This window comes from Gymnogyps californianus, chromosome 7, assembly GCF_018139145.2.
Source record: "Gymnogyps californianus isolate 813 chromosome 7, ASM1813914v2, whole genome shotgun sequence".
Taxonomy (NCBI): domain Eukaryota; kingdom Metazoa; phylum Chordata; class Aves; order Accipitriformes; family Cathartidae; genus Gymnogyps; species Gymnogyps californianus.
This window is the reverse complement of record NC_059477.1, coordinates 43,759,618-43,775,916: the sequence shown is the minus strand read 5'-3', so window position 1 is coordinate 43,775,916 and position 16,299 is coordinate 43,759,618. Positions and strand designations below refer to the sequence as shown.

Here is a 16,299-nt window from a genome sequence, read left to right as displayed (position 1 = left end):
TACCGCACTTACTTATATCAACTTCTGCTCAAGAAACTTAAAGGTACATTTCCTGAAGACTTTTTCTGAACTTTATACAATACAGAGCCATCCATCATCCACTTCAGGAAACAAGTAATCTAGCATTTCCATTGCTCCAGACAGCAAGTTTTCCTAAATCTAAGGATGTTGTAATGTTCCTGACCGAGTGCTTTTCAGATTTATTTTAATGCTGCTACTACAACAGAAATACAGAACTACAAACGCTTTCACAGAATAATTTAAAAAAAAAAAAAACCTCACTATGAAGGAAAGAAGCCTCTCTGCTCTAAACCAGCACTGAGTCAAAGCAGGCCAGCATCTTACAACAATGTGTTATCAGCTCAGCTACTGAAGGGAACAACTGTCACCAAGTAATTTTTATAAATTCTCCTTCTTGCCCATTATACTTTCCTCTCCCACTGAAAACTGACACTGTTAGATATTTACCATATCAAGAAAAGTAAATTCTAAGAATAAAGTGCCTAGAAAAATGGAAATAAAAACAAAGACACGGGAAAAGTCAGAACAACTTTTCCTTCAAGAAAAACAGGTGAATTATTTGATGTGCTTCTGTTGATGTATGACCGAACTGTCCCAGTCCTGCAAAACCTGGCATCTGCCACCCAAAGAGACCCGAACGACTCGGCTGTGCAGCTGGACAGCTGGCGCCGGTTAGATGAAAGGTATGTGAAATCTGAACACGCAGATATCAACTGATTTCCATTTAAATAGTCCAAGTAGTGCAGGTATATTTGGAAAAGCATCATTTTATAGCTCTGAAACATAGATCATGATGGCACTTATGTCCCACTAGTTTTAGAAACACCCAGTTGCACAAGAACCATAGTTATCAGTCACAGAAAAAACTTTAGACAGACAGCATTACTCAAACTGAAACACCACAGACTCATCAGTGCCCTCCCAGGGAAAAACCAGAGCTGACAAAGGTTTACCTTCAACATCAACACTAAGGTAGTTGCGCACTTCATTCAAAATGAAGTTTATATCTTCTTCTGTTGGTATCGGATGGGAAGTAACATCAGTTGGGCTGTCTGTGGTCCCTGCTATAGTCATCTTCTCCCACGGCAGGAAGAAAATCACTCTACCATCGCTGGTGGCTGGGTCAAGCAGACCCATATTATCAGGGCTGAAATAAAGAAGGGACATGGTTCAAAATAGGTCAGGCATCACCAGGGATTCTGTTCTTGCACACCTTGTACCCCAGATAAAGTATTAGAACATTACCTTTGTTCTTAGGTCAAATGATTTAAAAAAAAAAAAAATAAAAAAATAAAAAAAAAATAAAAAAAATCAGAGATTTCACATGTGGCCATGACCTGGCTTTAAATGGTAGTCCCAGAAGTTTTGAGAAATAAGGCCCTTGAATGCGATGCTCAGATATTACCAGAATTTGATTTCCTAAGCAAGTTAGCAGACCACAACCTTAAAACGAGCAATCAGGCCTTTGGCATCTCACATCTTCATTCACTCTGGAAAACCTTGCTCATTGGAATTTCAAATACAAACATTTGGAAATTTTAAAACAGCAATTGCCTGAAACTCGTTATGGAATGAGCAACTGCTTTTAATCAAAAAATGGACAATCATTTATATTATGCCACAAAGGAAAGGGAAGGCTGAAACAGAATGCACATTAAAATGGAAGAAATAAGAACAGAACCCTAGCTCTGTTTTGATGCGTCTAAGTATATAACAAGAAAAATTAAAGATGAAATACTATTAACCCAAGTTATCAATTATCTGCACCCTGAACAGAGGACAAAAGTAAAGACATACAAAACCCCAATGACTTCTACAACCTGCATTCGCAATAAAGGTGAGGCGGGAGGGGGGGCGAGGGTTAGCAACAGAGAGAAAAAGTACAGAAAACAAGAGAACAGCAACACTGAAATCATAAGCGTTATGAGTACATTTAAACAGCAACCTTCCAGCGATACCCCAGCCTGAGTTTGTTAACCACCTGCCACTTCAACAGGAACGAACACCCACAGACTCCCAAGGGATTTGGACCAAGAAGTACACTCCGAATGCTCCCAGCTCTTGCATTCCTGAATGGGGAACCGTGTTTTGAGGGGAAAAAAGGCAAAAGAGACACTAACTGGATGCTACTATTCAGAGATTTTTCAGTGATTTATGCCAGTGCTACAAACAGAATGATTCAGTAAAATGAAGAAAAACAGTAGTTCTTTGTACAGGAAATTTTAATTTATGTATCAATGTTTTCTGGTATAACGTAAAAAAAAAAAAATCCACAGGTACAAAACCAGTTAACCTCATGACTTATTAAATAGCTCTGCTTATATTTCAGAAAACAAAAGGCTTCTATAAAAACTTCAAAGTAAACAGCTTTTATATAGGAAAACATTAGCTGCCCCTTTTTTTGTTCATTTTTACTTAAAGGAAAGATGCTGACTTTCATTTCAGGTGCTGGAAGTCCTTGTAAAAACATCTGCAGCCAGTTTAGCAACCTTCAGGTTTTGCACTTATTCCTGATAATGGAAGCAGGATATAGGAAGTATACGGAAGGAGGACAGGAGGTATATATTCAGGTGGTAATAAGGATCATCAGAGGGGAATAATTCAATGGACCCAAATAACTACTAATAGAATAAGCTGAAGGTAGACAAAGACCTGCTTGGATATGAATTACCTATTCAAGAGAGCCGCAAGCTGAATCACTGAATATTTCATTTTTAGGAAGTCTAAACTGATTACTGAAGGTAAGTTTTCAATATCTGGAAAGGCTAGAAGAGAAGCTGAAAATTTCATATATAGCATGTATATTAGAACATTTTTTTAGATGATATTTATAGACAGCTTAAGCATACAGTTGGAGAAGTACAATTTAATAGGGGAAGTCAACACAGATTTGTGAAAGGTAAATCACGTCAGACAAATGATTACTTTTTAAAATGAAAAAGCTATTGATTTAGAGACAGAGGAAACTAGAGATTTAATATACAGTATCAGAATATTCAGAAAACTTTAGACATTTTCTCAAAAGTATGATTTTTTTTTTTAATGTGATTTCGTAAAAGCCGTTAAAAATAAGGAAGAGAAACAAGTAAAGACTTAAAACTAAGTTTCACCACAACACCTATGGACTGAAGTGTTTTCAATTAGATTACACAGCAAATGATGAGAAAGGATGAAACAGTTTTCCATACGCCAATTAATTTACTGAATTAATGACTACCAGCTATCCTGGGAAGCTCTCCCTCAATCTCCTATTGCTATGTTTGTTCCATCTTATATAAATAACTGAAGAGCCACCAAAACAAATGTAAAATAAGGTGCTTCCCATCAAAAAGAAGCATCCTAACACCCAAATATTGGCTGTTCTGGAACGCCTCTGGAGTCATGCTGCTGCACAGCAGGAATACTTCTGAAACAACATGTTTTTATAAGACACGCATTCTTACGATTACATAGTGGATGCGAGAATGTGGCAGGAGCTATAGCAGTATCAGCCATTGTAAGATTTCTCTAGTAATCTTTAAAGACTACTAAAATGAGTAAGTTCAGGATTGTCAACTCTAATATGAAGTATAAAGCAATGTCTTTACATAGAAATATAGTGGCAAATGGTCTTGGAGTATAATACAGATGGATCTGAAGTGACTCTTTGTCAGCAAAACAAACATCAAGCTACCCGGCCTAATGGTAAAGCAATAGCACGATATTTAAGAGTTGACTTAAAACAACTGAATGTGTTTGGAGCATGTCTACTTTTTAAAAAGCTTCTTTTTCCAAAAAGCAGTGCAGTTAAATTCAACAATGTATGTCGAATGTATGACAAACCAGGAAAGAATCTTGAAAACAGATGACTAAAGTACACATAGAATGTAAGAAGCTACAGACTACTGCACTAGACAAGATGATTTAACTGAAGGACGGGTCAGAACTCTTGAGCTTGAAGTCAGTAAATGGTTCATTCCTGGACGTTAAATATGGCATTTTACAGAGCAGAACAGATACATGGGAGATCTCTACTTGAAGAAGCATTTGACCAAAGCACCACAAATGCAGTTAAAGAACAAACGGGCGACTTTCCATGGAGTAGAAGTAAGGTTTAACAGACAAGTTTACCTGGAATCCGGAATGCAGAGCAGATAGGAAAATTCAAGAAAGATGGAAAACATCTGAAATGTGTCAGAAGGGAGGGGAAAAAAAGTGTTGCATTCATAGACACATTTCAGGCAGGAAGCCTATCTGAACAAAGGTAGCCAAAACCCTCTCTCATTTTAGCAGATAATATATTTAAACAATAGGGAGTGAAAGAGACTTACTGCAGCTACTAGAATAGATATGTGCATACTAAAAATAGAATTAATGAGAGGAGGAATACTGGGACTATTAATGAAGAACATAAATGAGTAAGAAACCCATGGGAAATGAATGCATTAGGTTAACATTAGTTTTACAAAATCTTAACTATGTTTATATCTAAAAACCTCTACCTGTTAAAAAATTTTCATTTGTGTGAGTATGGGCCAAAATTCTATAGAACATTTACCACAAGGCAAGCGGACACAGTGAAATGATAATCTTCGTTTCTTGAGGAGTGTTCCTTGGCACCAGGAGAAGTCCTGATACGACTAACATTAAATACCACGACCATTTTCTATTTAGCAGACAGTTCCTTGGTTTAAGCTATCCCACTTCAAGGAAATTCAGTACAGTTTTATCTAATCAGCTGTGCTGTGGAGGCAGCATGTGGGTAGATACTATTTTACAAGAAAAGTAATGCCCACATGCTGACATACACAGGGGAACAAGGAGAACAAGAATTCTCTACATTTCCAATTAAAATTATTAGGTTATTACAGAATAAATAAATTAGAGCCTTAACACATATCAAGCCATCTTCTACTTTGAATTTACAAAGTGAGTCCAAGTTTTAAAACTTTACATTTTTTTGCGTTAGGGCCATAGTCAATCACACACGGCCTTCTCATATTATATGAGGAAACTAGGATTACAGCCCATTTCTCCACATTGCTAGCACTTTAAAGCAGCTATCAGGTCATTTTCCCATTTTTCATGTGGAAAGACACCAAAAAAAAAAAAAGAACAGAATGCAAGAGTGATTTTACACTAGGCCAAAAATGCCTCAATTTTACAGTCTATGGTCATGTCCTATTGGGACAGCTCCGGCAAAAACAACATGTTGTGCACTGGAAGTCTAAATTTATATTCACAGAGGAGTGCAATGATGATATGGAAGGCATTATTGTAAGTGCACTGTATCAACAGAATTGGGATAAGTCTATAAATGTGAATTTCCATTAGGATGCTAATGACTTCAGAAACCAAAAGGCAATATTTGAGTTTCAACTGACAAGGCTTACTTGGTAGAAGGGGATTTGGTTTTGCAGCAGCAAATAAGGAAAGAAGCAGGAGTCTGCAGAGAGCGCGCTCGCAGAGTGCCACAGGCACCTCTTCTGTAACAAGGTCAGCAGAGGGAGGCAGGTCCCTTCCACCAAAACAAGCACGGGTGGGTGGGCTTGTGTCCACAGCAGCGTCAGAATTTAATCGTGTTATTTTGAACTACTTACTATATCGCCTACATGCTGCATTCGTATATACCATGAGTGGAGTCGTAACGTGGCGGAGTACAGTGGCAGAGTGTCATTGCATACAGAGTTTCATATTTAATGGGACACGATTTTTTGTATGAAGGTGGCAACCTCTCTGGAAGGTTTTATATGCTTCTTGTTTTCTTAAGGGGGGTGAACAAGCAGTCAGTACACTCAACTCAAACTCATTATTAAAAAAGGCGCCTTTCACAAGCCTGTTGTAGATGCTCTGCCTAAACGCCCTTCTGCTTCAGCAGTTCTGCCTTGGTGAGTTTTAACTAAGAACTACAAGACTTCAGTCTGTTCTGAATATATGAAATTGTTCTTCCAATCGGCACAGTGCCAGAATCCTCTTTAAAAAAAAAAAACACACCAAAATAAAAATCAAATTGTGCATTCAAAACTATTGTAAAACCCGCAAGTGCGTCTCTGCGAGCTTATTTATTACAGACACCGGCAGAGATTGTTACAAATGGTTTAGGCTTTGAATACCGTTACCTGTAATAACCAGGCATCACAATATGCACGCCTGCACTTGGCTGACAGATGTTTGGTACTTCCTGATCATCCATTTTGCGCACAGAGTCTGTGAAAGGTCCCGTAGCATTGATAACACATTTGGCTTTGACATCAAATTCCTGCCCTGTGAAAGAAAACAGTATCAATCACATACACCATTTGTTTTCCTGCTCACTGACACTCTCTATTATTAATCTATCTATGAACTTAACCTACTGTAAAGTATATCGTGCTTGTCTGAACAGAACAGCTGGAATGGTTTTTAAAAACTAACAAAGTTTTCACGTAACATCAGATTTGAAAGAAAATGCTTTACAGTGAAATTCCATCTTATCTGTAAAGGCAGAAGAAGGTAGACTGGGTAGAAGAAGTTGAGCTGAAATCTGCCTCTCAAACAAGAGAGATTTCAGTCTCAACCCATAGATGTGGTAAATGGGATTATTACTGTACAGCACGTAGCATTTTACAATATCATCTTTGCTTGACAGAAGGGTTTGGATGTAAAGCTTAGCCTACCCTGCCAAAACACTAGGATTTGAGTGAAAAATTTGACAGAAGTTAAAGATGATTGACACTAATGGTATGCCACTGCACTCTGGGAAGATGGCTCCTTTGTCGGTCCATTGATATTTACAACAGCAGCGTACCCTGCTCCTCCCTCGTTTCATTATTTCTGTGTTTCTTTAATGAAGAGAGTACTCTCTCCTACAGGGCCGGGCTTTCTGTTCAAGTGCGGCACGGTAAAGCCCGCCGCGGAAAGCCGTCGCTTCCACCCACCGAGCAGGGTGCTGCAGACCGAAGGGCGCGCGGTGCCGCACCGCTCGGTCGGTCGGTCGGTCGGTCGGCGAAGGTGGGCAGGAGGCTGCCTTCGGGTCCCCGCGCCGCGGGGCAGGCACGTACCTGTTAAGACGTCCCTGCAGCGCACCCCGCACACGCGCTCCTTCCCGCCGGCCGGGTCTGTCGTCTTGAGCAAGCGCAGCACTTCAGCGTAATTGGCCGTGGCAGCGCCGTACCTGGCAGCAGTGAGGGCGATGGAGAGGTTCATTCGTGCGTCGTTGTGCTGTCCTGCAGCGGGGACGGGACCGGAGGAAGGACACCAGTCACCTCCAGCCACGGACTTGTGGTATGGAAGTGTGTCAGAACCGATCTGTCACATCTGTCCCTGTCACATTGAATAGGCATGATGGCTGCTCGTGTCTAACGAGAATTATTTAAAGATACATCCCCTCTGTTGCGCCGGAGCACCCCACTGCCGTATCGGCAGCAGCATGCCCAGCTGTGTTCCCCACACGGGCCTCTGTAGCATCCGAGGCTATACGACATGCCACAGCCTTTGCACGCTATGAAACTGAGAATTAGTACTCGTTCACCTCCAATTTAGGAGCAGACAAATCACTTTTTTCTTTACCTTTCCCTGTGCAATCGTGCTGTAATTCTGTAACTGTATCTAAGTATTTGTTTGACAGTCCAACCAGTATTAATCAACAATTCCTATTAGCAAGTGTACCACACAACATTCAACATCCAAGAAACAACCTTTCAGAGACTGTGCCAAATTATCAGCTTTCTGTAACTCTTTTTTCTTGTATATGCATTTTAACTTCCCAACATACAACATAAAAGCATCAAAAAAAAGAGAAATAAGCAGACAAGAATTAATGAAGGATTCTTAACATATATCATTAAAGATTTATTACTGAAATTCCCTCGTTAAAGAAAACCAAGAGAGAGGCGGAGGGACCATGAGGGGAAGATGATTAATTACTTTGAAATACTGGCTTCACCTGAGACTTTTCCTATTTATTATTGCCACTGAAGTTAAAGTCCTGGACGCTGGCTAGAAAGAATTACTATACATTGAAGGAGCCAGGCTCTGTGTGTCCTGAATAATTAATTTACGAGAGGGCTAAACTTCCTGAGGTATGGTTCACTTCCCCACGTGTTTGGACCACTTCTATCAAAGATAATACTGATAAAGTGATAAATTTGTAATAGATATTGTAGTTGATTTATGTTGCCAGCATTCCCAACGTTTAGTATAAATGGTTTATGTAAAGTTCGGTCCTTCTGATTCTGCCTGTGCAATCTCAAACCACTGCGCAAATAATCTGTTCCTAGCTAAAAGGGCAAAATTATAAAGATGGGATCAATGGCCTCGAAGGCGCCACCTCCCCTCCCCAAACTTCTCATTCTAACACAGCCGAGATGATACAGTGCAATCAGTTTTCAACTACAAGAAAAAAAAAAGTTATGCGAAGCGTACAGAAACAGTAACATGATAAAGCACCGATGAAGAAACAAACAGTAACTCCAATTCAACTAAGCAAACAATGCCCAGAATAAACTGCAAAAAAGAACAGCAAAACAACTGAGCAAGATGTCAAGAAAAGTTGGGGATGCTCCATCACACAAGATGCATAAGACTAAACAACCATCTGTCAGAAGTGGCAGGCAAACCATTAAATAAATGCATCAACATTTATGCTGCGGTAGTGTCAGGGAATGGATAAAATGACCTTATGAGGTTTACCTCAAACCTTAACATTTTAACACAGGGTTGAGAGAACGTACATCTCGTATATAGAGGGAGCACTAGACAAAAAAGACAAAGAACAGCGACAAGCTGCATTACAGTAGCTGCTTCTGCAGAATATAGCACATATTTGAAAGTAATCCAGGAAATGCTCCTCTAGCCCAAAGTGAAAGGCTTGCAGAAGTGCAGTGTTCTGGAGACATCCCTCTTTGTTGTGGTGCTTGATTTGGGGGACTGCCTGACCCACAGGATCCTACAAGTCTTGGCTTTACAGGACAAGAAACCCAGCACAAACCAGAAACACTACCCTCAAACAAGTGCCATCTACATAGGAATGAAACCCTGAAGTACCCGTTTCCGTGCGGCAGGATTTATTCTTTTATTGTAGAAGGACCCCAGGGTCAAGAGGGTTTCCTTAGTTACTTTTTGATCCTCCATCAATTTGTTCTTGCCATCAGTGCATAAGGTGGCACCCTATACAAATGGTCTCCTCTGGCTAACACAGGGTGTGGATTCATCACACAAAAGCAGCACTATTTACAGTGTTAGCCAATATTAGCTTTGGTCTATGGGAAATCTTACTGTTTAAATTTTGCAAGCTTGCCTCTTCCCAGTTTTGTGACTTATTTGTCCAGACCAAAAGCAATCCAGAGAAGCCAATCAGCAGAATAAATAATGTGGAAACAGGTGTAATTTCTAAAAAGAACAAACATCTAAGTAACAATTGTTTATTAAGCCCCAAATCCAAGAGCTGCTCAGCATTTTGTTGAAACTCCTAATGCTCATAATGTCAGAGTGAGCTAAGGATATGCTCAGTGCATTTCAGGATTTGGACCACTGTGTTCACGACAACATTTTCACACTTTCTCTGAAACTCTCATCCATTTTCCCCTCATTGTTATTCTGATGCGAGAAACCCCTTGCTATTACTCAATTCTCAGCTGTCCAAAAAGAACTCTGAGTGCCTATGTAATGTATTTGCAGGAAGAGGACTGGGAAATAACCAGTTCCTGATTAACTACACATCTAGAAAAACCCACTGGCTTCAGATTGATGTGATCTACAGTGTGGAGTCCTAGAGTATTTCATAGTATAAACAGCAGAGATCTGTAGAGGTCTAGATTTGAAAGAAAAGAAGAGTGACTTACCGGCTCAGAAATTTATCATCTGTGGAGAATAATACTGCAACAGTTTGGTAGAGATGGGGTCACAGTACAATAGTTTTTATACTCAGGAACAGCTTTTTTTTTTTTTTTTTTTTTTTTAAATCCTCCAGCTCACATGTGCACATTTTCCCCCAGACAATTACATTAAAATCCTGCACAATTATCTTTTTTTTCTTGCTGTCTCAAGAAGTGGTTGCTGTTCCTCCATGCACACCCCCCATTACAAAGGTACCGTAGCCAGATCGGTTCTTACTACAGCACCATTCACAGTTGACAAAGCATATTTTCTGCTGATTAAAATAAAACTAGCTCTTTACGTGTGTGCTAGTTTGGAATCAGGAATGTTTATTTCAAAGAGATTGGTATGTGTCCTGGTACTTAGATGATTCTTACCACTCTAGAGAGAAATGGAAGGATGAAGCAAAGGAAAGGTTCTGCATCTCAACCTTTTCGACTTTTCAGTTAAATGCCATTCTCCCCAGGTAAGATTCAGAGATCCTCCAAACCCAAGATAAAAGCACCTCCAAGCTTAACCTCCTCCAGAACAGACGTGTAAAGCTTTCTTGACACGAGCACTATTACCATGTTCAGAAGATGCCCAGGAAACCCAAGGCATAGTTGTGTGATAAATGGCAAGGTAACAAAAAGCTTCTATGGGAGGTCCTGAATTACCTACTTAAGATAGCTCTGCATCCATTGTCCTTCACAGCAGCCACTGGTGCTCCAAAGCAAAACAAAGAAAACGATTACTCCCCCTTGCTACCGGAGGTAACACCTCTATGATACCATGGGTTTTTCTTCCAAATGTTGTAAGCCAAAAAGTTATTTTATAACAGCAGAATGGCTAAGCCCAATTAATTTGGCATCCTTTTCCATAAATGAGTAGGCTCCTGAAGATCTCATAACTAACCTGTAGGCAATACAGTGAAATTATAATTATGACATTCACCAACAACAGATGTTCACAAACACCCTGCCCTGGAGAGGTCACTGCTGCTTCAGTCCTGTTGCTCGAGGGCTAGTTTTGAGAGCGCTTGTTTGTTGTCTGCATGTCAGTTGTCAGCTGGATGCATCTCAACGGTGGTGCGAAAGGCAGCCGCACCTCAGCGTCTTTGGAAGAAGCATCCAAGAGCCAACTGACGGACCATGCTGAGTTTTCTTTGCAACTCCTCCCGCGATACCTCTCGAAATAAGAGGATGTTTAAATCCTTTCAGTTATTTGGAGCAACAAAAACTGAAAGAATCATCCATCTCATTATTCACTATTGTCATCTGCTTGTAATATAGTAACAATGGAGCGATACTTTAATTGTTATTAAGGGTAGTCAGCCTAGCTTTTAAAAAAACACTGGTCTAAGTGCTTTCATTAAATTAACACTGAATCCTCTTAAAAAAACCCCTTATTCTTAGAAGGCATACTGCTGAAGACATTTAGTGTGTGAAGACATTTTGTGTAAGTGTGTCCTACATCATGTTAAGACCAACAGTGATGCCATTTGGTTTATAATTTCTTTTTTTGTGTAATTTAGGAAAATTCTATTTTCATTCCTTAGTAGCAAATGTTGTATTTCTTCAAAGACGAACAGACAATGCTTCCGCTGGCACTAAAAGAATCCTCCCACAGAGTGCACATAGTGTACATTCAATTTTATTTTTATCAACGCTGAACCACAGCCAGTAGTGGTAACAAAGCCCACATACTGTAGAAATTTGTTTGTGACTGATTCAGTAGAGTTGTGTGAAAACCACAGTGTTAATAAGGCACTCTGGTAGTTCTAGTATATTCTGTCCTGTGTCACACTCTGAGACCTATTACTTTTATACCAATTCCTGCTTTCTTCTCTGCAACTCTATTCAGTTGAAGATAAACAGCACACAGTAGCCAGTGACTGCCTTTTTTTTTTTAAGAAGCCAGAAGCTCTTTTAATCCAAGAGGGTAACTTTTGTTCATGTTAACCTTTTTATGCTAAGAACTAACTCTTTGTTATTGAGTATACCTGCTGCATGACAATTAGTCATGTAACAATGCACGCAAAGCATTGCAGCAGTTGCCCCAAATACACTTTGGTTCATACTGTAACAGCATAGCTGTAACATGTGGTTTTGCAAACTTCTTGCTTTAAAGAACAGGCTGGTCCCTGCAACAGACATGAAAGCCTTCTCACCTCTTCTCAATTTACAGTCTTTTCTGATTAGGCATATCTAGTTATTGCTGTGGAGGTCAAGTTTAATAGAGAGTTGGAAATTAGCCATGCAAGAAGCTATATGACAGTCTTAATGAACTTTTTCAAGAGGGCAAATCTTTCCATAGAACCACCTACCAGGCTTCTTTTGAAAGGAAAAATACATTAAAAGAAATATTTGAATGAGACAATTAGGCCCACAGTATGGTCACAATTTTATATCCCTACATAAGGCAACCATACAAATAAGTAGGGGGGTTTTTTTGTTTTAAAAAGCCGAGGGGATAAAGGCAAACTAAATACTTGCAAATTAATCTCTTGCTTGTATGTTACTCCTTTACCAGTGAGCTCCACTTACTTAACTAGAATACTTAACTGGAATTCACGAGGTAGTCCCTTGGATTTGGAACATTCCCAAAAACCTATCCCCCAGCATCAAGACAGGGATATTACTGGATCACCACAATAATGACACCCATTGTCCCCAAAAGCACTGATACTCTAAAAGTTAGTTTAGAAGTGTATTTCTGTACCTATATGTTATAGTCTTACAACAGCCCTGCACTAGGTAATTGCATGCACATAGTAAAGAAAGCAATGCATGAAATCAAATAATTTCATGGGCATGAAAGTTTTCTTGTTGTGTATATACAAACCTTACCAAAACCTTACCAAATTTAAGGCTGATGAGTGATAATTACACATCACTATACTTAACTAAGTTACCAGGACTGCCCGCATCCTCTAATTTTTAAATAAGTGCTTAATTGCATGAACAGTTTTATTACAAGCATTAAAACAGGAACTCAACATCTGTTGTACATACAGAAATCAGTTATATCCAAGTTCAGGCATTATGAATCAGCTGGAGTGACTCAAAATTGTTCCAGACTTCTCTGAGAAAGAACTCAGCAAGTTCTTTTCCCCAAACATAAGTAGAGTAAGTTCAGAGGTAAACATCAAATTTGACTCGTGAGTCACAAGTCATTAAAAATGCCCTCAGACCTGAACTATTTCTTGCTCTCTGAATCACATGAAACTTAAGTCAAAAATTCGCTGAAAACTAACAGCCTTTCTAGGATACATAGCATGCACGCATTTGTTCTTGGACCGCTTCAGAGGGAAGAGCATTCTGACTCAGTTAAATCAGTTCCGTCACACCCACATATAACACCACAGCAATATCACACCAGACCGCTAATACTTCTCATACAAATCACGTATAATTTGAATTCTGCTTTCCACTGCGTTATCTGTGCTGCTGAAATACGGCCCAACCAGGTGGGAAGAATGATACACATCTAAATATGCACTGTGCACTGGAAAAAACCATGCGCACCACATATTTTAGTTCTTTAAGATCTACCCTAAGATGTAGATATTTTCAGCCCTCACTCTGTAGGAGCTTTAATGGAAAGGAAAGCCTTGAGTTTGGCTTTCTCACAGCTAAATTTATTCTAACAGATTCAAACTCAGATTTGACACATCAGGTTTCAATAATCCAGTAGCAGTCATTTTAAATAATTTCTTGCTTCCTCCATTTAGCAACAGCTTAGACACAAGAAATAAACTTCCCTATTCCTGTGAGCAATGGAGGTGAAGAGGTAACCATCAGCATCCGACTTTCAGGTTCTGCTCCTCAAGGGTCTGAAAGAACTAATGCCCATTTACCAATAACAGCTACATTTATCAAACCTTAACACACACAGCTTGAGAGCGCACTGCACAGACCACCCAAGATGCAACGTAACCACTATTTTACAAGACAAGCTTAGGGAACTGTCCTGGTTTTGGCTGGGACAGAGTTAATTTTCTTCTTAGTAGCTGGTACAGTGCTGTGTTTTGGATTTAGTGTGAGAATGATGTTGATAACACTCTGATGGTTTAGTTGTTGCTAAGTAGCGCTTATCTTAAGCCAAGGACTTTTCAGTCTCCCGTGCTCTGCCAGCAAGCAGGTGTGCAAGAAGCTGGGAGGGAGCACGGCCGGGGCAGCTGACCTGAACTAGCCAAAGGGGTATTCCATACCATGGAACGTCATGCCCAGTATATATACTGGGGGGAACTGGCTGGGAGGGCCGGATCGCTGCTGGGGCATCGGTCAGCAGGTGTGAGCAACTGCATTGTGCATCACTGTTGGGGTTTTTTTTTGTTTTTTTCACCCCTCTTCTTTTTTTGTTATATTCCTTTTCATTATTATATTTTATTATTATTATTATATTTTACTTTAGTTATTAAATGGTTCTCATCTCAACCCACGAGTTTTACCTTTTTCCCCCGATTCTCCTCCCCATCCCACCGGGAGCGGGGCGGGGGGGAGTGAGGGAGCGGCTGCGTGGTGCTTGGCTGCTGGCTGGGGTTAAACCACGCCAGGAATTTAAGAAAGTCAAGATTATTTTCATAAAACAAGATTAAAGGAATGGAGGAACCTGTGACCAAACAAATTGCATGTACGGATAAAAACAAACAAGATCACAATGAAGATTAGGAAATGAAAGTACGATACATTCCAACTTATGTACAGAGTTATAAACAAATGAGTAGCAGAAGCAAGAGACAGGAAGCCCATAAAAGCTTTAAAAAAAAAAAAAATTAAAAGTCAGAATACCCTGAGAATGTCTGTCTAATCAAGTCTGCTGCCAAGTTACAGTACAGAAGCTAAAACTCGTATTGAAACTAAGATACCAGAATACAAAAATAAGCCACAATATCCAGGCACATCAAGTGAGAGACAAAATTTGGAATTACTGTTCTGTGCTACTGCTTTATAATTATGTTGTTTCCCAGTTCTTTTGTATCAGCCTTCAACTTGTCACTACAATCATATTGCAATGTCAGTGTAAGTAAAAGCACAGTGTTAAAATGAAACTAAACATTGTCACTGTCAGTTTATGGAAACTGCGCTAAAATGTCACCATGAACAACTGTCACGGCAGGTCTGCTGTGGCCATGCCACCGCGCCAGAAAGAAACGTGATGATGTCAGTACAGCTTATTGCATACCCGGCATGGTGTAAGAGCTGACTAGTACTCCCAACACTCACGCTAACAGCTTAAATTTGGGGCAAACTTAAATTTGGGGCAAACTTAAAATTGCACACTGCAGCAGGTATTTTTTAAGCCTAAATGAAGTAGCGATCGATTTGTCAGCTACTGCATGTTGCATTCAGCAGGCGGGACGCCGACCTCCGCTTTGCGACCCAGAGGAGACCAGCCGGGGCCGGAGGGACCAGCCGGGGAACAAGAAGTCAGAGGAGGGATGGACTGCCGTGCCAGAGCTGGAGAGAGGCAGCGCTGCTCCCGAGGACGGGGACGTGGCACCCTGCAAGCGGCCGGGATGGGCCGTCGGGTGCCAGCTGGAAGGGACCTCATGCACCAAGCGGTGCCAGGCAGCGAGCAGGCAGGGGAGCAGGCAGGGCTGCTGCTGATGGAGGGATCCAGCCCACCCAATCGAGAAGTCAAGCAGCAGCATTTTAACAGATAATTCTCCCCTGAACCTAGAGAAACCCAGCGCATGAATGGATACAGAAACAGGCCAGGAGGTGCTGGGTGAGGCGAACTCTGCCGATGGGAGAGGAGGAGAGTGGCAAAGAAGATGAGCAATGTGCACCTCCCCAGCCCTTCCCGGGGACCGGGGCTGCTCTGGCCCCGTATGCTGACCGACACAGGGACAGCCATCGGAGCAGGGGAAGGAGCAGCAAGAGGTACAGGCATCCCATAATCCGTTTTCCTTCAACATACTTATAATCATACCTACAATATGGAACAGTGTACATATTAACTAATGACCAGCTATTAAGTTCACATAAAATGCACACATATAAATTACAGCAGAGTTACATGCTTTGATGGAGTCTTTCCCCTAAAAGCCACGACACACTGGGGAACGCTCAGATGTTTGTGGCACAATGTGCAAATAATGTCGTTTTGCTGAGGAATAATCTTAAATCTTTTAGGTAACATGATCTGAAGAATTATTCCCCGTTCACTTCTTAAGGGACACAAAAACCATCCTTTGCTTATACGAGCATTAAAAAAAGAAAAGAGAGAGGCACAGAATTCACTAGAATATTCATCATTTCCAACCTTAAACCCACAGCGTACAAACAGACGAATCCAGCAAGTCAGAGAGCAAAGCCAATTTAATCTGTGGCTCCCCTGAGGTAAATGTAGTTCACAGTCCTGCCCCCACCCCAACCTCAGCCATAATCCCTGCTTCCTGGAGGTAAGAAAGCACTGGAGTGAGGAAAATTCTGCAGCAGGATATAATGATCCAAAATG

General features: G+C 40.6%; 1 protein-coding gene across 1 annotated transcript in view; it reads right to left on the bottom strand.

The window, feature by feature from the left end:
* The window catches only part of GPD2 (glycerol-3-phosphate dehydrogenase 2), a 50,655-nt gene that overhangs the window by 11,712 nt on the left and 22,644 nt on the right, over window positions 1–16,299 (bottom strand). The window contains exons 6-8 of the mRNA XM_050899546.1: window positions 7,041–7,205; window positions 6,120–6,264; window positions 975–1,168 (exon numbers count right to left, since the gene is read on the bottom strand). Of these exons, the coding sequence (XP_050755503.1) occupies window positions 975–1,168; window positions 6,120–6,264; window positions 7,041–7,205 (504 nt within the window). The remainder of the gene's footprint in view (window positions 1–974; window positions 1,169–6,119; window positions 6,265–7,040; window positions 7,206–16,299) is intronic.